The 23,131-nt window shown below is 37.8% G+C and overlaps 2 protein-coding genes across 2 annotated transcripts; both read right to left on the bottom strand.

Moving 5' to 3' along the window:
• Positions 1-2,686: 2,686 nt before the first annotated feature.
• LOC136258215 (arrestin domain-containing protein 3-like) lies at positions 2,687-4,305 on the bottom strand. The gene is made up of 2 exons (XM_066051542.1): positions 3,081-4,305; positions 2,687-3,019 (listed from the first exon to the last, which is right to left on the bottom strand). The coding sequence occupies exons 1-2, from the start codon at positions 4,069-4,071 to the stop codon at positions 2,832-2,834; spliced, it is 1,179 nt and encodes a 392-aa protein (XP_065907614.1). The 5' UTR covers positions 4,072-4,305; the 3' UTR covers positions 2,687-2,831.
• Positions 4,306-6,664: 2,359 nt separating this feature from the next.
• LOC136258212 (cation-independent mannose-6-phosphate receptor-like) lies at positions 6,665-23,067 on the bottom strand. Its single transcript, XM_066051539.1, has 25 exons — positions 22,865-23,067; positions 22,274-22,586; positions 18,074-20,446; positions 17,033-17,911; positions 16,033-16,763; positions 15,709-15,868; positions 14,879-15,508; positions 14,748-14,819; positions 14,409-14,573; positions 13,401-13,547; positions 13,130-13,303; positions 12,806-12,971; positions 12,459-12,538; positions 12,170-12,318; positions 11,630-11,694; positions 11,372-11,476; positions 11,072-11,207; positions 10,299-10,367; positions 10,130-10,243; positions 9,854-10,032; positions 9,564-9,679; positions 9,203-9,282; positions 8,948-9,148; positions 8,814-8,889; positions 6,665-6,855 (listed from the first exon to the last, which is right to left on the bottom strand). Exons 1-25 carry the CDS (start codon positions 22,993-22,995, stop codon positions 6,730-6,732), a joined length of 7,437 nt encoding a protein of 2,478 aa, XP_065907611.1. The 5' UTR covers positions 22,996-23,067; the 3' UTR covers positions 6,665-6,729.
• Between the last annotated feature and the right edge of the window lie 64 nt (positions 23,068-23,131).

Raw genomic sequence — 23,131 nt, 5'->3', positions numbered from 1 at the left:
ATGATTAAAGAGCAAATTGATCAGGGGCTGATACAGGGGGAGTGGATGAGGTGGCTAACCACCCATCATGAATTGAACTACTTTACTGACACATGCAAATCAAAGCATTAATAGCTAAAGTACTCATACTAATCATATAAAACACTTGTAGTACACATTTTCCTGTTATGTTTAGTCACAAACTCTTTGACTGTGTATTTGTTCAACATTCAGAGACCCATCCATTAAAGTTGTGCAGAATTTACTGCAGTGAGTTTTCCATCTAGCAAGCTCACTATCATGTGTTTCTTTAGGTTCAGTATATACAAGTGGCCAGCACAAAATTTACATTTATGATCTTCAGTCAAAATTACTTCCAGATTCAATCTCAGGAGGGCAATTTTCAAAATTTTCCTGGGGGGCCATGCCCCAGATGCCCCTAGTAAGAGCATGCTGAGTGTGCTTCACACACTGAACCTATTAACACAAACACTTTGATAAATCCCCACTTCATTATATGGTAGTGTTCATTGTATAAGAAACTAGCAAAAGCATGAAACTAAACCAGCCACCCCCTTTGATTTATTTCCAGATCAGCCCCTGTTGATCAGCACTTTGAAGCAACATTGCTTCACCAAGCAGTACAGTAAATCTTAATCATCCTTTACTGAATAGGATAAACCATCACAAACTGGCTGGTCATGCATGCTTGGGCAGTTTAGGTGGGGAGGGTTTCACTTTTGAGTTGACACTATTCTAAAAGTAGGCTGTAGCTACTCTTAGCAACAAATTTATATTCCATAATATGCAAACATGAAACAAACTGTCGAACTTGAGGCAAAGCTGAGAACAGCTGTCAATTATAGGATAGTTTACATTTTAATTCCTTCCTTTGAGATCACATCAATGACCATATATATATATATAATTGACTGCATAGTATAGTTCCACTTCTACACATTCTTCAAACAGTAATTTCACTTGCAGAAATTATATAATTATAGCTTGTGTAATATCATAGCTCAAGTTGTTACCTCAGTATATCTACTAACTACTGTACAGGATCTCTACTGGTACAGGTAACTTACCTGTACCAGTAGAGATCCTGTACAGTAGCTAGTAGATATACGTAGTATTTATACATAGCTACATTTAGTACCTGATCATGAGAAAGAAACAATATTAGCATGTGCGTCCTTGAGGAGACATGCAGAGAGTCATGTACGGAAACAATAAAGGCATGACAAGTAAAGAATAACTATGCTACACACTGTCTAATGATTTATAGTCTCTCTCCACAATGAGCTGCTTGAGAAGCAGAAATACTGGCAGAGGCAGTGTCATTGTTAAAATTGATATAGTATCATCTCAGTGTCTTCACAAAATTTACTCAATAATATTTAGTAAATAGTAGTGATCCAGCATTTACATTTTGAATATGTATAGTTAGCAATGTTATTAAGGTGGTCAAATTAATGAAATTATGCCAACAAGATATTCAGCTGCTTTCCTTATTTCTGGTTCAGTTGTGTTGAGGAGGAAAGTTAATTCCAACAGAGCGATAGAAATTGTTTACCATAATTATGACAATGTTGGGATCATCTCTTCATGGTAAGAGGTGATTGATAGATTTGTGGTTTGGGGGCTAGCAATATCAGCATGGAAATTTTGGTAAATCAACATAATATTATACACCCAATTAAATGTATGAAAGGCTTTGATTTAGCAGCCAAAATGGAAAGGACTTGATTATGTGTGTATAAAGCATGTCATCAGAACAGCTATAGCTGCTTAGAACATGTGCTGTTATGGGACACATCAAAGCACAAAAGTGTACATACTGAATTGACCATTGGTGTATTAATATCTGTGGGTATAAAGTATCAGAAGCTGCATGCAGAAGGACAGATGGTTCAGCAGGGTGAAAATATACCTAATTCAAGGGAATCTTCTAATTCAGCTGAAAACAGTCAGCGTCTGTAAGCAAGATCTGGTATATTTTCTAAACTGATACTTAATTTTATTATGGAGGCCAAGCTGATTGAAGAGCAGATAACTAGTTGCTTTTGGCAACTGGAGGCTGAGTTCCTGAAGCCATAAGTAAGAGGAAGCACTGAACAAAGATTTGAATGGGTAATTCTTGGGCAGCAAACCCCCAGGGTTGTACAATTATGATACAAACCAGGGAAATTTTAGCAATTATTTGAGAAAACAAGTGGCAACTTTGAAATGTGTGGACCAGCTAGAGACGCCGAATATCAGCAAACGGATGAAACTGAATTTATGGTTTCTGTAAATCCAGATCTTATACTCACCACAAATAGAGAATGAATGAGTTGCAGTAGGCAAGGGCAGATGGCATATCATGCGCTTAATTGCAGCCATCTTTGTAGCGCTTAAAGAGAAATCAATTAACTTTCAAAATATTTCGGTAACAAGAATACAATTCATCAGCATCTCTTTTTGAAGTTTTAAAAGAGTGCTCTTTTTAAGTTTCTGCTGACTGTTAAAGCAATTTGGACAAATTCTTTCCACAAAACCCCATGCAGAAAAACAACTTTGGACACTACCACACTGTATATCATTTCCATATTTGCAATTGCTCCATTGGTAAGTAATACTATATGCATGTGGTTGGTATGATGTCATGAACCAGTGTGAGTGGCTCCCCACAGGTTGGTAAGTTAGTTATCACTGAACATAAAGGTCAATTGCACCAAATCACATTTAATTATTAACTGGCATGTATACATTTATAACAATGCTGAAAAAGATTTGTGGGTATATGGTGGATTTGCATGACTGTATAATGCAGTTACTTAATCATCATCTTCATTATCAACATCTGGTGACTATGAGGGTTCCTGCTGTAGATCAGAGTCTGCTCCTTCAGGAGCAAACTGATAATCCTTTACATAACCATACATGGGGGAATAGTATAAGTCTCCCATAACATTTGCATTAGTATAAACTGAATGCTGAACAGTGGCGGACAATGACCGCTGAGCAATGGTGGAATAATGGAGATTCACAGTACTTGCTATACAGAAATATAAATCACTCAATCATTATGCACGGAAATATTCTATAGATTTACTTACCTGCTGAGGGTCCTTTGTATGGAACACTTCCAATCACAATTGGAAACTTTGTATGAAGATTGAGAGCATTACGAATGTAAAGGAACACATCTAAAGTGTAAAACACTTGTATTATCTGGCTGCTGGAAACAGTAGGGACAGTGACAGGAATAGACATCAACTTGTTATGCCAATCAGCACTGCCTTTAATTGATTGGATTGTGTTTATAATTTCCTTGTTTGAATCCTTCACATTGAGCACAGCCCGACCACGAAGTGTAGGTTCACCATGGAAACGTATGGTTTGCTTCAGGTCAGCTTGCACATACTCGATTCGTCTTTTACTAAAGTTCTCTGTGATGACAGTGATGGCAATTGATTCCCCAGAACAATAAGCACTCCTGTCTGTTGTAACAGTCATTGCAATTGGCCCAGAAGCACAACAACAGCAGCATACTGTCTTTTCATTTGACTTTGTCAATGGCAATACAAAGCTTGGCAGATTCACATCAATCAGGCTGTTGACAGATATATGTTTTTCTGTTGTGAACTTAAATTGTCGTAACTGTGATGTGCAAATCCCAGCTTTCAGCATATAACGAATGTGACCATACGGCTTCTCTAGTGATGACGGCAAAGCCAAATTAGGGGCAAGGCATATCTTGAAGGGGAAGTTATGCTTTCCAGCTGGTAAACCAACTAATTGCTGAGGTGCTCCAACAACAGTAGTGTAGTTGCCCCTGATCCAAAGTTCTGTGATAATATTACCTAGTATGATCTCTTCTTCTGTGAAGGTTATCATGTAGCTGCGTCGTCCGATCGCTCTCAGCTCTTCCCAACTGGTGAAGCCTCCTCCGATCAGTATAATCTTTATTGCTTGGATAGGTCTCATTGGTTCCGTTAGCTCAATCTCAACATTGCCTTCAATCACTGATCCAGGGTAGTACACGGGAGCGCGACCGCTTAGTAACTCGATTTTGAAACACTTTGGAGGTGCCATAGTGCAATCCATTCTTGAATATATCGCCAGCTACGTCCACACACTCAACTATTCGAGCAAGTATTTAAAAAAACGTCCAGATCGAGTGCATGTCCTTTATATACAGCTAGTATACCCTCCGGATACTGCACCACTGATCCACAGCATCCGACAAATGAGATCAATAATAATAAAAAAGCACCAGCTGCCATGTCATTGGTATTAGAAATCTGACCTCTACTGACAGGTGCAGCAATGGTTCATAGGATTACGAATAATTCTCAGCATTAATATCAACCTGGTGACTTGAGTAATAATTTCATTCAACATAATTATCTTATCATTGTTATGATGTGGGTTATTCAACCCACCACCTTTGGGTGTCCCTATGCATTGAGTGGGGATGATGATGTAAAGACTATGTACTGAACTGTGAACTACTGGACTGAAAACTATACCTGTGTTGACTTACAAGTGAAGAAAGATAATCACAATCAGAATGTAAGGATATTGATTTGTTACATACGGTAACATGTTGTTGCATTTGTTCTAATTAAGATGTTAATTAGGTAACATAAAATTTTGAACTTGTACGTGATTCCATTATGCAGTATATAGCTAGAGATTAGTAATGTTAATTTCACACTTTCAAGGGTGCAAAAAGAAGATACATTCATTATTGGGCAATAGCCGCTCCAAACCTTTGCCACGTCCCTCCTGATGGTCTAGTTTTACAACACAAAGAACAAGTGCTAGTTGTGTAGGGCAGGACCACAGCTAGCTAGACTTTTGTCCTCACAAAATTTCTGTATACTTGCTCAGTGCCATTGACTCAGTTAGCAGACAATGCAAGTGCTGACTCGGTACATCTCATATGTGACATGTACTAACTATTATGTCTGCATTTTTCGTGTTACTGATATAACAACATGTACGTGTATGTACATAATTTCCACTTCTCCAGTTGGACTGTTTTGATTAATTTTATATGTGTGTGGTATGATATGCTACTTAAAACAAGAAGTATATAGCATATAAAATTTTAATAAATGATAAAGAGACCATGAATGACCTTCAGTGAGTTCAGTTATGGCATTGATTGACTTCCTGCTGGACATACTGCAGTACGTACCTTCTTTGCAATGTGTCATCATTCTAATGGAAGTCATCCAGCAGGAAGTCAGTCATGATCAATGTCATAACTGAACTCATTGAACGTCATTCGCGGTCATTTATTTAATACTTGATTTAATAGATAAGCGGAAATATTTTAATTGGTCTGTTATTGCTGTTGCACAACTACTGGATGTTGTGGTTAGTAATAGAAACCATAAGAAATGGCTTAAAAAATAACCTCAGAACAATCTTACTATCGTTAGGCTCCCCCTGTCTTAATAGATTTTACTGATGATGTAGCACTGATACCTGCATGGTAGAGGACAATGTGATAGAGAAATATAGCTGTACGCCTAAATCCCAAAGCAATTTTTACACATACCTAGCTCAACAACTTGAATTTTTGATAGTTCCGATTCAGTTGAAGTACATTAGATGAACAATTAACAACCAAGGCAGTCATGATCCTGAAACTAAAACGATCTATTCTAGAACTAACTATAAATCAAGAAAGTCTAGCTAATTTCCTCATAAGTTTTAAGCTACATAAACTGTCAGAGTGTTGTTCAAAGAACTCATCCTATACTAGCCAAGTGGACTGAATCCTAGCTCCACCCAGAAAAATCTCCGATAGCAAGTTACTTCTCCAAAAGGGTGGTGTGCATCTACAGACCCTTAGCCTGTCAACAGATTTCTCTTAATTTTATAACACTAATTGTGAGATAGTAGCCTTAAGATTGTTAATAAGTCATTATTGTTTCAGCAGTCTGCAGACCTTGAAACAGACACCATGTACCTATCAGGTGTTTAGTAAAATTATAGTGCTCTCAAGAGATAATTATACATACTATATATACTTTTAACCATTGTTGCTATGATGCAGCTGTTCATCAACACCTTCAAAAGATGTTTACTACTGATGTTAAGACTAAGATCTGAGCTCAAGATGAATAAAATCAGTGGAATGGATTACTGGATAGTGAAATGAAATCTTTTTCGTGCCAACTGCAAAGTAATTCTATAATTCTATACAGCGGCAGGATAAGATTATGAATTAGGCTAATATGTAAACATGAGTAACAAAGTTTCAATAATGGAGATCCTTGAAAGTACAGAGAATCCTGACACACTTAGTGTGCCCACTAACATTGCACGCTATAATTCTGTTCACAAAACAAAACCATTATGACTTGCATGTTCTGTACAATGCTCCACAAAGTGTTTTATATCAGAACTGTACAACATTATGTGAATTGTTTTGAGTTTCTGCAAGAACGTGTTCAAACCCAAAACGGAAATAACAAATGCTTTCAAGATTGTCATCATACAATGCATGTACTTTTTACAATGTATACCATACATATACTTAATTTCATTTGCTTTAATAGAGCATACACCTCTATACAAAATGGTTTCAAAACTGTGCTTAACTAGTACATGGTTTACAGTCTTACCTTCTTATACAAGTTGCTAACAGAAGGACCAGCTAAAGCTTCCAATATTAACAATATTGTTATACATGACTTTGATTCTCATTTGCATACATGAATGACAATAAATTTGTAATAAAAACTATCATAAATCCATTAGTTCCTCATCCTCTCCACTAGTACTAATTGCAGCATGTTCCTCTTCTGACGATGAACTGTCATCTTTCTCTTTACCACTCTCATCATCTGTCTCTGATGGTATCAAACGTTGCTACAAGAAGCAAATAATCTTGTAAGAAACTGAACATGTATTACATGCTGCTTTATATTTCTACCCAAGTAACAAGTGACTTAAGTTACACACTGGATCTTCTGTAATCTGAACATATGCTGAATTTAAAAACAATTGTTCAATTAGAGTATTTTATTGCTGTTTGCATTATTAGAGTTAATGTATTTTCTATTAGAATGACTGAACAGGGCTCTGTAAACATATTTAAAATTGCTTATCAATCTAATCTTTCAAAATGCTGTTAGTATAATGATGCCACGATATGAAAATTTTAATATCACAACAATCACGATACAGTATCATGGGGGATGATACTATAAATGAATTGAATATGTTAATAATATTATAGGACCAGTTTTATTCAGTCAGCTTATAACAATGATTCGACAAAGTTGACACTTCTTTTTATGCATCACCACATGTTGCCAGAGAAATATCCTCATATTTAGCAAATATCAAATCATTTTTCTATAATCTGTGTTATTTAATATCATGATATATGTAGCTTTTTTTTCTGTATCACGATTATGATGAAATGTTTCTATCACAATTATCGAGATATACGATATATCTCATCACTAGCTGTTAGCATAACCAAGGATCTAACTGGTACACATTAGAGTTGCAACGATACAGTGTGTAGATATACCAATATATTGCCTCTGGTGTATCACGATACAGCGATATATTACACGATATAAAGTGAAGTCTAAACAATGGTCATGTCCAGAGTTGGGGAAGTTACTTCATGAAAGTAATATATTACATATTACATATTATTTTTATATCAGTATAATATATTACAGTTACATATTACTTAGAATTAAGAGTAACTTAATAATATTACATATTAAGTTACTAACTTAATAACATTAGCTACAAATATTAGGTTACTATTTTATATTCATGCTAAGTTACTTTTTTATTAAGACAGCTAAGTTAAAGTTAACATATAAACCACATGCAGTCACATAATGCACATCAGTGACGCGTACATGCAACACTTGAGCACCATTATAGATGAAAGGCTAATGGATTAAGGTGATTAATTGATAGTAGAAAGGATAATTGGCAGTAAAATCCATCTATAATGTGTTACTTGCTCATCATTACTCATACAATCACTCGTTACATCTCGGTAAAGTTACTCATTACTCTCGGTAAAGTTACTCATTACTCTCGGTAAAATCACTCGTTACTTCTAACTCCTCATTACGTAATAATATTACTTTCCCCGTTACTAGTAACGACTTATAGTTTCCTAAAGTAACTTAAAGTTATATTACTGCATTTCCAAAAGTAACGTGTTATATTACGTAACGCGTTACCCCATCTCTGGTCATGTTTTTTTTTAAGGGAAATAAGTACGCTATTTTTTTCTTTGAGAAGCATTACATACTATTCAGTTTAACCACAATGTACAATAATTTGATTGTCAGCCATGTCAACAAGCCACGATAAGTCGATATATCACGATACGCAATATGTACTTTCGCCTCGTGAAATTTATCTCCATTTCCAATACAACACTCGTGGTATTTATCCCAAATTTCACTGCTATACCCATGCTATTCCCAGTTAATACCATACTCGCTGCATATACGCATGCTGTGCATTAGCGTTGCCATGTACGCAATTTGTCACTATGTACTAAACATGCGTCAACACTAATTGGCGCTACATAGTTAACATAAATTCTAGCCAATGAAATTGCAATTACAACTTTTTCACTGCTACCAGTGAAATACGGGATAAATTTCACTGCTACTATTGAGACTTTTGTATGGGCAGTGAAACAGGTATGGTATTAACCGATATATTGTTGTATCTCTAGTACACATAACACATTACTCCATGACCACAGCAATGAGATCACTGCAAAACAGGTTTAGCTAACATGAAAAAACACATTGTAACACACAAGATATTTCAGTTACCATTTCTGCATCAATACTAATTGGAGGTTTACTTGGCTGTCCAAACATCTGCTGAGCCTTTTCAAACACCATATTCCTATAATATGAAGACACTATGTAATACATTTTGCACAACTAAGACATTACTCACAAACCTTCTCCGTTCATTTTTCAACAGCAGAAACAATGACATTACAGCTAGTGATAACAATATCACTATAATAACAATGGCCACCGCTGCTCCAGCACTGCCCTTCTTTTTCTTCTTATCTCCTCCTCCATTAGCGTTAGTAGATGATGTACTGGTAGTGGTAGAGGCTGCAGTAGTAGGTGCTGTGGTACCTTCAAATCCAGTACTAACATCACACCATTTAAATCATATGTATTATTATGAAAAATGTGTTGCTTACGATTTACATCCTAATACGGTCTTCATACTGAAATAGTAAGTGGTTATACCCTTAGTGGTACTGTTGTACTCAAACTCCAACTGGAACACAAGAAAACATTGTTAATACACAGTGGCTGTCAAATTGTACTGTTCTATTAGAGTATTTTTGGAGGTACTGTACTTCAACATGGATTTAGCAGTCACAGATCTTCTTTACACATTGCACATGCAGTATGCAGTACGCAAACAGCACAATACATCAGAGAAAGATACTATTATATATTATAACCTACACCTGTAGTCATGTAACATACATGTACACAGACACACTGCATCACTCTAGCACTACACACTGTAGTGTGTAGACAGTAGACACTTACATGTTCAGTACCAGCTGGATGGTAGCCAGTAAGCTCAAACAATTCATCATGGATACACTCCACTCTCACAATAATTCTGTTGGAGCCTTCACTCATCAAGATCTCCAACCATCGATCTGTAACAAGGAAATGACATCCATACTCCATACTTGCAGTAGTAAAACTTCAAATCCCAACAAAATAATTAGTACAAAAAGTGTTTGCAATCAAAAATTGTAAAATTGTATCCAGGGATGAGGCTTAATTAAGTACACTGTATGCTAAGCCATATTGATTCTTAAACACTTTACCTTCATAAGAGAAAACTATCTTGTCAGTTGAGGCTAGAGAAGTGGCATGGCCTCCTACTAGCATGCACACAGCAGATTTGCTGCCACATCCTGAGAGGTCATAGAGGTGTTGAGGCCTTACTGGGCCACAAATGTTGATGAAGAAACGATGTGCATCTTCCGACACTGCATAGTAGTTACTAGAAACAGAATTCATGAATCAATTCAACATCCATGGCACACATGGTTACAATTGAAATACAGTATATGCCATCACATCTATACTTGATTCCTCACTTCTTCATATCACTTTCTTCAGTCCTCTTTAACTTATTAGGGTAAAAGACGTAACTGTTCTCTTTTTTATCCTTGGGAATCTGATCCTTGCACTCTGACACGGTGTTGTCACCACTATGAGATCACATGATTCAGTAAACACAAACAACTACAAGTCATCAAATGTTACCTGATAACTCGTTCAGGACAAGCCAGTGAAGTGCTCCATTGGAAAGTGTATACACAATCCATTGAGTCACTGTACGGAAAATAAAAAGTACATCACAAACTAATGATCAAAAAATGGACTAGTAAAGTGTGTGCACATTTAGTTCATACCAGTCACTTATAATAATGGCACAGATACAGTATGGCAACACAAGCTATGGCACATGACTGATCGACCCCTCATGAAAATACACCAAACTTTCAGTTATCCAAACACAATATTTTATCAACAAGCATGTATGTTATATTAAGAGTAGTTTTCACAATATTTAGGTTTCATTTTTGTGGATATTTGAACACTTCTGTGACCAACTTCATACAACAGGTAGGGCTCGCTACATAATATGTGACTGTCTCTGGGAAAACTGGTCTTATCGCCCATTTAAAAGTATCAAGAAATGCCAGTTTTAAATATTCAGAGTGTTGTAGCTGGCCAATGGTGGAGGCTACGCATACCAGATTTTCACACATTTTACAACACTTCCAGATCATCCACTGAAGAATTAGTCAATAGCTAAGTTTCCCACCATTTCAGATAGTTTTTGAACCGAGGTTGACTGTATCAGGTGAACTCCAAAGGAGGTGGGAGGGGGGGAGAGGGGGCCTGGAAGGCGGGCAAGATGGTGTTTAAAATTTGTTTGTGTGAAAAAAAAAAATCAAACTTCCTGTCTTTGGTGATAAGGCCAGTTTTCACAGATCCAGTCACATATATGATTGTACAGTGTACAAGCTTACAGGAGTTCCATTGGTTTGGATAACACAGCGCCACAGTCCATGACAATCTTGACATGATAAGATGTACATGATGTCTTGTTTCTCTGAGAACTTGGAGCTACCCCAGAATAGTGCAGCATAATCTTTTGACTATCGCCTGCAACATGTAAGAGAAAAATGCAGTAACAAACAACTGTGTTAAGAGTCTAAAATGTGGCTACTATCTAATCATGTTACCACATCAATGACAAGGCAGTGATAGATCACTGTCAGGCAATGGTGGGTTTATATAGAGTACAAACACCTTGTGTTACTACTTACCTTGACCTACTGCAGAAATCATTTGAGTATCAGACTGAGCAAGCTCCAAGAACGATTCTTGGTAATTGTTTAGTTTGAGACACACTGCAGCACCTGAACTACAACCTGTTAGGATGGAGACCATGTACAATCAAATGGGTTTTCAGTACAAAAGAACAACATTATTAGTATTGTACAAGTGGTACTGTACTATAACTTAATTGTACCTGTGTATTACAATCATCTGTGATTTCTGTACAGCCTGTATAAGGTACTTACCAGTAGAGTGAGTTGGTAGGTTTGTGATAGGACCACAAATGTTTATCTTAAACTTGCGATCTTTCCTACATGTAATGGAAAGGATAGATATTTTAATCTGTAGTAGTGGTACACACATGCAAGCATGTATACTTTATACTAGAGCTGAGTGATTGTTGTGATCTACCAATTATCATGATAGTGAGTAACAATCGTGATTGTGATTTGTACGCTATTGTGATAAATTATGCATATCTGTGCTTAGTGCAAACATGAGTAGTTGAGGTAACTGTGAAAGTCCAGTAGAGCATGCACAACAAAGATTACAAATGTAATACACAACAATTTTTACCAATATAGTGTCAAAAAAGCAGTTACGTGGTGTATAATTGGATTATTCATGGTGAGGTTTTGAGTATCTGATAACTAGTAGTAATGTCGTGATACTATCGTATCGTAATATACAACTGTAAAAGTTGCTATCAATCGTAATTGTACTATCATTCAGTTCTACTCTACACACGTACACACGCACACGTATGTACGTACATACACACTCACTTATCAGTGACACTCCAGTAACGAGAATGGTGCAATTCAGAAAAGTCGTAGAACTTCCCACCCAACTCAGTACTACAACTGAGTTCTGTAGACCCACAAGCATACATTGTCCACCACGTGAAGTATGAGTGGCATTTATTAGAGATCTCCTACAGGAATTGTTACAACACATAACAAACAAAATTCTTGCAACTACAGTACCTCAGATCACAATTGTATGTACACACCTTGATACACAATCTATGTGCATGCATGTACAGCACTGCAAACTGTTACATATCAGGCTCACCTTGTTGTAAACCAGTTTACCCACCCCGTCAGTTCCTCTACTACACTCCATGATCACTGTGGAACTGTAGGGGTAAGCAGCTGTAGAAGGAAACAGAACAGGATCAGTACCACAACATGGATAGATAGGCAACTGATTTACTATCAATATATTTTTGATGAGAATACAGTAATCATGTGCAAACTCTACACAAGTTTTCTCACTGAATTCAAAAGGGAAATTACTCTGTATGTGTGATCCTACAGGTGTGTAAACAAGTCAATACAGACCAGGGATTAAATTTCCAGAGGGTTTTTGCTCAGTGGAAACTACACATACAATACTATTAGTACACTGGACACACTCACCATTACACTTGTCTTTATTACCACCACTATAATCCAGTTTCACTCCTTGAGCACTGAACAAGTTGAAGGAGCCCCTGTAGATACCCAGGGTGGTCTTCTTAGACCCGACCATCTTGACTACCTTGCCACAAGCTGTGACATCATAACGTACACCATCCACTGTAGTCTAAAAGGAGAGTTAGTAACAAAAATAAACTACTGCACTGCATAGAAATACTACATCAAGTGGTTCTACAACATGTAAGTCTGTGATCATTTTAGTGTATGTTCTATTAGAGTATATATCAAAAGTAGTATCACTAGTTAAACTTATCCCATACTCACAGTGGCGGTCAGGTTTACTAGTGGTTGTAGGTCCATCTCCATTCCAGTCACTGTGTTGTTGAACAAGCAGTGTACTGCCTCTGACTTGTCATAATGAGACTTGCAGGCTAAGGCATTGTCCCATTCCAGCTCATACATACATTCTTCTGGTCTCTTCATGATCACTGGAGAACCCTGTGGACAAACCAGTGAATATCACACGCAAAAATACACAACGTGTATGTACCACACGCACAAACGCATGCACGCATGCACGCATGCACACACATACCATTAATATTGCACGGTTACAGATGAGGTGAACTTTCGCAGAATATTTAGAGTCACCCTTATCCCCACAAGGACTGCCATCTGTATACATCAATATCACATGACCTTCTGGTGAAACTGTTGGTGCTGTCTTCATATGGCCAAGACCCTATGAAATGTAATAACACAAACATACAATACATGTAGTATGCACATAGAATTAATGTAATGTATTCATCAATTATTTCCCACATATACAGTAACTCCTCAAGGAACTCTGAAGTTATTCGAAGATGCTCCTTGTGTACTGCCATGACGTACATCACTGTCTCATTGTTTGTCAACTTTTAGTTCGCCAAAACCAATGAAGAAATGTACAACTAATACAAATTGTATACTGCATTGTTTTATCCTTCAAATGTTGCACTACATCTGTGTGTACTGCATGTGAAGTTCAGGAATATGGTATTGATATTTAGAGCTATGCTAAGATTGTAGCTCCTTGTATATAGCAGGACAGCAATTAATATACAGCAACAATATATATCATTTGAAAATAATTTACTGCAAAACTCAAACTGACTGATAATCCAAAACCCACAATCAATTCTACCATGTGAGTTTATAAAAACGAAAGGAGCTTTTGTCAAATAGGAAGTAGTAATTGACCACCCTTATTGGGTAATTTTTGGAGAAGGTCTTAAGATCATTTAATGACCTTGCTGGTGTGTCCATGCAGTTGGTATTAAAATTTACAGAATACTTGACAAGTTACACTACTAGATGTATCATACCTTTAATGTGAGTTGTACTGTACTTAGCATGAAGTAGGCAATAAATTTTATGTCATACACTGTACATAACGGGCTAAAAATTACCAAGCTTAAGAATGTATTTTTGAATGGGGATTGAATTATTCATTGCTACGAAAGCATTTGCATAGAAAATCTGCAGTTGACTATAGCACTTTACAGAAAACACACTCAATCATACAGTATAAACCTACTGTATAAGACACATAGATACTCACAATATATCCACCCTTGATAGTTTTTACACACAAGGCATTCCCAGGACCACACTTGTCCCCTTCCTCGGTCAACGGGTTGAGGCTACGGCAGACGGTGAGGTTGAAAGTGCCAATAGCATTAATGTCATATGGGCTGGTGTCTCCATGCTTGGGTACTACAGTACCCTACAGTGTACATACAAATAAGCTAAACCTGTAGTTTGAATAGCCTGTTTGTGTGTGTATGTGTGTGTGTGTGTGTGTATGTGTGTGTGTGTATGTGTGTGTGTGTGTGTGTGTGTGTGTGTGTGTGTGTGTGCGTGCGCGCGTGCGTGTGTGTACATGCAAAGTTTACTGTACCTTATAAGTTTGTCCCATTAATGATGACAGGTCATACTCAACAGATACATTGGGTTGAGCCATGCATTCCACCTAAATAAAACAAGAAGATAAATCCATGTGAATCTATGCCATATGGCTTTAAAACTTACAAAAGTTGTAGCATCATTGAAGCACATTGAAGGTGACGTTAGAGAGAATCGGTGCTCACACAGCTCACTATAATATCCAGCATGACTCAATGATGTTTGGCTACCACAGGTCACTAATACTAAGGCTGTGTCATTCCTGTTCTGAGATTTACACTTGGACCCCCAGGGATAATAAAATCCAACACTTGTACTAGACATGGCTACTATACGATGCTCAGCGGACACCAAACGAGAACCACCAACACAAATCGCAGCATTTTCTCCACATGTCTTCTCAGGCAAGGGACCACATAGTCTTATAGCATAATCATGTCCTTCATTAGAAGTAGTGTAGCCAGTAGCCTTGTCAATACTCTCAAATGTGATGGTCTTTGTAAATACTGGATCAGTAATACTACACAAGGTTGGAGACAATGAATTAGTATTGTTCTTCACTACAACAGAGTTAGTTGGTGGCTCAGTACCACCATTAGTTGCTGGCTTAGTACCACTATCAGTTGCACTAGTAGTAGGAGATGGTGAGGATTCAGTGGTGGTGTGGTTTAGCCAACAAGCTGCTCTACTCTTAACCTCAAACACGTACTCACAAGTATTCTCTGAAGGTGGATCACCAATGAAACTAAGAGTACTCTGCGTATGAAATACATAATACACTTACTTACAGTAGGATTAAAACAACAAAAAAAGGAAACAGTTAGACAAAATACTGTTAAGTTTGCTACTGCAGTAGAGACATACAGCTACATGTATGCAATAGTTAGGCCTACAGCCTGCTAAGATAAAGCCAACAGTGCTAGTTACAGGCCGGTGTGTAGATACTTAGTACTTACCAGTAATCCAACATCAGTATCACACACAATCCTTAGCACGGTTGACTTGGACTGACTACCTTCACAAGAGGCACCATTTTTGTATGTTAAGACCACACCTTCACCGGTAGTCATGGCAACTGGAGGATCTGTTGGTTGTCCAAGGTCTAGTGCAACTCCACTATGGAAAATGCACAACAAACATGAAATGATACTTCACTTTAAGGATTTTGTATTACTACTGTATGTATATATATATGCTTTCTACTTGTACTACACAAGTTAGAGAATTAAAACCACAAATTTATAAGTGTCAAATAGTTAAACCACAAATTAAAAACTCACTGTCCTGATAAACAAGCTGCCTGCCCTGGAGTACAGTTCTGCACCATCAAGTTAGAATGATTGAGAGGATGACAGATGGAGACCATGGCCACTGCATACTGTGCCAGTAAGCCGTTTGAATGCAGTTTAACCGGTTGGTGTAGAAATCGAACATTGGCAATTGGAGTGAGATCAAAGCCAGGTACACTACAATCAATCTTGGGTGTAGCTTGATGACAGACAATGTCTAAGTTTGTTGAAAATGTGAAAGCATACTCGCAATTATTTTCTTCTCTAAATTTCAAAGTTCCGTGAATGTCCGTACGATTACACTCAAAATTTATTACCATCTTTCTATGAACATCAATGTGGTTGCACTTTTTGCCGTGATCATAAGTGAGGCGTAACTTCCCATCAACCATTTCCAGACTCGATTCATTTAATAGTCCAACAGAGAATTGTCTTTTTTCACCTTCCAGCTCAACTTGACAACCGCCATGAGGCAGGCTATTGTTACCATCACATTTTATAGACTGACCACACACACTGACATTATACACAAAATGGTCAACATTTACAGAGAAAAGCGTGTTCTTCAACTGGTCATGCAGGTTTACCAGGGTATCAGTGACTGGATCAAGAATGGTACAGTTGCCATGGGCTACCGTGGCGGTTATAGGACAGGCATAAGAGGTCTCCCATTCCATCTCATATTCACAATTATCTGTAACGGACACAATTCGTGGTGCACCCTAGTAAAAACAATGCAACATAATATAAAATTTAAAACCATAATCAAATACTTAAAGTGTCTGTATAAACAATAAAAATAACATCTGAAGGTAGTTGTGGTGATACTATTAGCATTAAACTTTTGGAAAAATACTCTTATAGCTGTACAAAATGTGGTATATCAAAGTACTTGTTCGCTACATATGGGAAACACTTTTTAAATTCATGAGTACATAATACGGATGGAGGTAGGGTATATAAGTACACTACAATATACAGGTGTACTTACTATGCCCACTTTGTGATTGCATCTGAAAAGTGTAACAACTATTCCTATGTCTCCATTAAGACATCTCTTTCCATTACTGTATGTCAGAGAAAGCAATCCTTCACTAACAACCTTCAAATCACTGTACACTCCTCCTAGACCTTTACCAGTTCCGTTACGGTACACCTCACATGCTGCAGAGCCTTCAGGACAACTTCCATTAAATTTACTAACATTGAGTGTCTGGCATACACTAATGTATAGCTGACGATCCTTGTAAACATCAGAATTCTGAATGTGCCAGTTACGTGTGGCAACAAATAGCTGCCTAAGGTCGTATTTCCCTCCTTCAGCAATACAATCAATTGTCTTTGGTTTACAAGCTAAAACAGTTGGCCACAAGAAGCGATATAGACAGTCATTTTCCTCTCGGAAATGAGGTTGTCCAATACTCCCATTTTCACTATCACACTGAAAGGTTACCTCCATAATTCTTGATCTATTGTTATGGTGGCAAATATTTCCACCCTCATATGTCATTACTATTGACCCATCAACATATTTTAGTTTTTCAGTATTACTCTTGCCTAAAGAGAAGAAGCTAGAAGATCCCTTAGGTTTCTGGCAGCCAGCAGAATCTTTAGTGCATGACTTGCTATCAATTAAAGCACCACAAAGATTAATCCAGTATGCATTTCCATCTGAGCCGGTCAGGTTATAATCTTGGGCAGTGGAATGTAGAGGGGACAGGTCATATGTATAGCTTGAGGCCTCATCTGTCACTTTGCAACTGTTTTCTACTGTTTCTGAGGCAATGGGACAAGCCGCTCTGGTACGCCATGAAAAGTAGTATTGACATGAGGACTGAGAGTCTCCACCAGACAGGTATCTGGGTGGTGCCTATAATAGCAACCATGATCAACTTCCAATACACACACACACACACACACACACACACACACACACACACACACACACACACACACACACACACACACACACACACACACACACACACACACACACACACACACACACACACACACACACACACAAACTCACGTCTATCTCAGCATCTTTGTCACACTCAAAAGCAATGCTTACTAAACGTTGGCATCCTCCGCTACCACTTGGAGGGTCAAAATGATAGGTCAGTGTCACAGCTCCACTGTCACTGACTGTAAAGTGTCCAGTAGAGGCATCACCCAAGTTTTGCAGAAACTTTTTGTGCTCAGAGCCGCTACCATTTAATGGCAGGACATATTCACAGACAGCAGAGGTGGGGCTACATCCAGGAGCTTTGTTCAAAGGTCGGCATACATTTATGAGGTAAGTAACATTATTGGATTCTGTGCCAGATGCTTCCCAGTTAAAATCTTCCTTTGCCAGCTGTGAGAGATCGTACTGACGGCCAAGCTTGTCCTGGAAGGCACACTCGACTGCTCTGTAGTTTGGTGGACAGGCAAGGTTTGTGAGAGCAGTGACTTCGTACTCACAGTGAACTTCGGTTACATCATCTATAACCAAACCACTGACATGTGAGTGATCACATTGAAATATAATAGTCGTATTCCTAGGTTTGCCACTATGACACTTCTCCCCTCCTGTGTACACAGCTCTTAGGACGCCATTTTCATACTCAAGTGTTGAGCTAACAGCACCAGCATTGTGTAACTTGTCACCATCATGTTGGCACATCCCTACTTGTTTCTGATCACCACAATCAACCTCACCACAAACATTCAGCGTATAGTTAAAAGGCTTGACATAATGGCTGTACAGTGATGAACTAATATTCAAAGACGAGAGGTCGTATTCATAGTTAAGACGCATGTCTTTAATCTTGCAGTTGTTTGATTCACCATGGTAGTGTGCTAGAGGACAGGCCACAGCAGTTTGCCATTGGAACTCGATTACACAGTCATAATAGTTGGCTATCAGAACAGGTGGATCCACAAGGGCTCCAGGTTTACACACATAAGTCATTGTAGAATACGCCTTATCTTTTCTACCAGGACAAACACCACCAAGCTTTGTCGAATTCAAAAGAAAAACTCCATCAGAAATAGTATTGATGCTAGAAGTATCTGTGACATCAAAATAGCCTAATGGACGGCCTGTACCATTGTAGAACACTTGGCAGACACTAAATCCATTGCAGGTTGTAGGGGCTTTCTGTGCTAGACAGAATTCTGATCCTGTTTTATAGTCTTCTCCACTTATAACTAAACCACCACAAGCACTGATCATATAACATGATGTGTTGAAGGATTTGCTACCACCGACAACCAACCAATTTGTGTCTGACTCAGGAATCAGTTGTGCTAGACTGTACGATGTTTTTCCTAACTGAAAACCACAATCAGATGCATCCTCTACTTCTTCTTTAGGACAGGCCAATGGAGTTACCCATTCAAATGTGTACAAGCAATTGTCTTCTTCAACATATCGTAAGTGAGAAGTTGTATTTGCTGGTAGATCCTTAACATCTTTAGGACAGAAGAAGTTGATGATTGAAGTGCGAGCAAAGTTTGTATGACAGTGATCGCCATAGGAATAAGTCATTGTTAGAGCTCCATCAGCATATTTTAATCTGCCAGGGTCAGACCCAAGAGAATGGCATGTAGTATCGTACTCCTGAGATACTCTTACAATAGAGCCACCAGTGTCTCTAGGACAGTGACCAATGTCTACCCCTCTGCCAGAACAAATACTAAAATGATACGAGTATCTGTCAGCATCTCCACCAGTCACTAGGGCCGTGGTGAGATTTTTCCCCAACTCTGTAAGGTCAAATTTTGTCTGTTTTGTCGAGTGATCCTTTAATATACATGATGTTGATTCAATAGCAGACATGCCACAAGCATATGATGTATACCATTGTATTGTACACAGACACCCCTTGCCGTCAATGTAAGTAATTTTTGGACCAATTATTTCATTGTCTTTAGGGCACATGAAGCGGATTTCAATCTTCCGATGAAGTTTGGGTGCACTATCCTTGGCATCTTCATTACACACATCTGGAGTGTCTTTTGAAAAATATTCTATGTATAATAGGTTATTTCTGAGTTGGAGTGATGATGAATCACTGATGTAGGCCATTGGGAAAGGAGCATTGTTAGATAAGAAGCTTCCATTGCTTAAACAAAACATTGAACCATTGCAGTTACCAGGGATGTCCAACGGACGGCACAGACTGAGAGTGAACTCACCATGGGGTAGACCATCTGTTTTAAGCTTATATCCTCCAGATTTAATAAGATATGAGAGATCGTAAGTCTCGGCATCAATACCAGCAGCAGAGTTACTACCAATAGTATAGCACTTGCTCTCATGAATAGGCTGACGTTCTTGTGTGCACACGGCACTGGTGACCCAAATTATTTGAATATTTCCACTATGGGGATCTCCGTACACAACTTCAGGAACACCCTGTAGGGAAAGAATTCAACAAGTGAGTGAACAACATCAGGTTTCTGATCCTTAAAAATGTACAGGTGCAGATCAATAAAATTAGTCAACAGGATATAGAAGTGTAGACAGATATGTAATGTACACATACAGAGCCAGGTACCATAATCACAAGTACCACACACAAACTGGTAATATATAAATTACAAATTCTAATTCAATCAAATACGTACAGTAAAATCTCATTAATAGGTCCACTGATGGGAAGAGAGGAGGCCATTTTAATGACAAGCATATACCTTTAACTACCATGTCAGATTGGCAGGTACTATACTAGGCAAATTGGGAAATAAAATAGTATACTATATTGGAAGATTGTTGATATGGTGAATGGCTGTGTCTTGGTCACATGAGACCATAGGCAAAGCATATCAACAAGATATCATTTTGGTCAACACAACTAAAATATACCAAATTAAATTTCTCACAAATCAAACTACAGATATACGGTATGTTTGGGGGTAAAGGTGGTCTTAAAATAAGTAAGGATTCACTAGAGAGAGATATGCACAAATATGCCGGGCCAAATTAACATGCAAAATTAAAGTGCATAGGTGGTATCTTGTGCCATATTTGGATGATCCAAACCATAGACAGGCTGCACAAAATATTAATGGATTCACTCATTCATGTGTTTATAAGTAGTATTGATGCAACAGGTAATAAATGACAAAATCCACACCACCTGCTTTGGTTTTTTACCTACAAGCTACACTTGTTACAAAACTATCTAGTAGCAATTTACATTCGAGCAGGGCTAGGAAAGTGCCTTATGATGCGTACCATCATCCGTTACCATGACAAACTTTTTGATGGTCATAACCCAGAACAGAATAATAATTTAGGTGACCCAATTTTTGTGACTATTTGTGAAAAAAAACATGACAATCATGTAGGCATATGCGTAGCAACACATATTCATACTATGTCTGCAATACAAGAATGGTTAACTACCTATGGCTAACTTCCTAATACCTTTCAATCAATTGATCAAACGTAATACATAAACCCTTTGAACTGGAAAGTATACAGTTAGTGTAAGTATAATGATAGTACTCTACTAGGAACTCCAGTTCTTGGAAAGAAATTGGAGATATAACATTTGCTACCATACAAAATCCTTTACTATGTTGGCGACTTGATTTATTTGCTCACATACAAGTGTAACAAATTGAAGGTATGAAAATTAAATCAATACATGTACAAGCTACAGAGCTCACCAAACAGTAGCAATTTTGGTACAGGTCCTAGTTATTGCAATTGATTGCAATAAAAAAATTCCATTAATGTGTGGACATCTCTTCTACTTAAAAATTTCTTATGAAACACGTGAAGTGTTAATGGTTATTGATTGTTTGTAGTGCATGTATAATTTTGTACAGCAATACCAAGAAAGACAATCAATTTGGTGACATGCAAAGGCCATTAAACCATTACCAGTAGTAAGATCATATAATTCAATACCATTATATCGATATCCAATAGCAGCAATTATAACACATATTATACATACAATGTTGGCAATGCATTATGAAACTGACTGCACATGATGCATATAAGTCTATAATAGAATTACAGCTTTACAATTTCTACTTGTGAGTCCTCAAAGTTTAGTAATGGTTACACCAACTGTACATGATTTAGGAATTGAGAGTTTAATTGAAATACACATTACACTACATCAAGAACACTATAACATGCACCCATTATTCCAGTAAATGTACTGTAGTTATGTCAACAATATTCTGCATGGACTATTTTTGTACTACACAGCACACACATACGTACCAGATGTTGGCCACATATTAAGGTGATAGTTACGTTGCCTTTGTGAAATGTTGTTTCTGCTGAACTACTGTAATTATATATGAACTGTACATGTCGTTTGGTTGAATCATATGTTACATCACAGCTAGGTGTGTCTGCTAGTGAGAACACGGCATTGTCTGAGCTACGCATACACACTGACGTTGGCGAGTTTGTGCATTGTGTTGGCTGCCATCGGCCAGTGATACCACCACAGAGACTGATATTAAAGAACGTTGCTTCATTGTCTTCTATAGCTCCTTCTGACCTTGAGTAATACACCGTCTCCCAAACCCTACATGATAGTTCAGCATGTTAATTATGCACAGGCATAGATAAATACAACTTATATCTATGCTAAACACTGGAGACCTATACATTACTTTTAGGAGAGCACTAGATTTAAAGAGGGGCAGTGTAAACACGTGTCACTAGTTGTGACCTTCTGTACTGTATGAAAAACTTCCCGATTATATAACTGTGTCATGAGTTGCTAACGTACATATATAAATGTGAGTTTAGTCAACAATGTTAACAATAAACCATTTAACACAGCCCAAAACTACAATTTACCCTTTTAAATGACTCAAGTCAACGCCTCCCAATGTATTGCCGTAGTCGCAGCCATCCCGACATGTGTGCTCAGTCTGCGCCACTGCCAATAAACACACGAGTATTGTAACGGTAGCGACCAGTCGCTTCATCGCTGCCTTCTATTCTCGCCTCTATTGTCACACGAGATGCCACGACTACAAAATGATCACAAGGCATGCGCGTGAGCGTGCCCCGGAAAAAATTATTATACAGAACTCCGTAAATTAATTAGTCTATATCAAAGTT

The sequence above is a fragment of the Dysidea avara genome, chromosome 6 (assembly GCF_963678975.1).
Source record: "Dysidea avara chromosome 6, odDysAvar1.4, whole genome shotgun sequence".
Lineage (NCBI taxonomy): Eukaryota > Metazoa > Porifera > Demospongiae > Dictyoceratida > Dysideidae > Dysidea > Dysidea avara.
Note: the sequence above shows the minus strand (reverse complement) of the source record. Positions and strands in the feature narration are given on the sequence as shown.

Bases quoted from the DNA above. Each gene is read 5' to 3' on its own strand.
- LOC136258212 (XM_066051539.1), bottom strand. From the start codon at position 22,995: ATGAAGCGACTGGTCGCTACCGTTACAATACTCGTGTGTTTATTGGCA. The intron at 17,912-18,073 runs GTGAGTTTGTGT...TTGCTATTATAG, and splicing joins ACAAAGATGCTGAGATAGAC to GCACCACCCAGATACCTGTC. The intron at 8,890-8,947 runs GTTTGTGAGTAA...TTCATATTATAG, and splicing joins TTGAAAAATGAACGGAGAAG to GAATATGGTGTTTGAAAAGG.
- LOC136258215 (XM_066051542.1), bottom strand. From the start codon at position 4,071: ATGGATTGCACTATGGCACCTCCAAAGTGTTTCAAAATCGAGTTACTA. The intron at 3,020-3,080 runs GTAAGTAAATCT...ATTTCTGTATAG, and splicing joins ATACAAAGGACCCTCAGCAG to CAAGTACTGTGAATCTCCAT.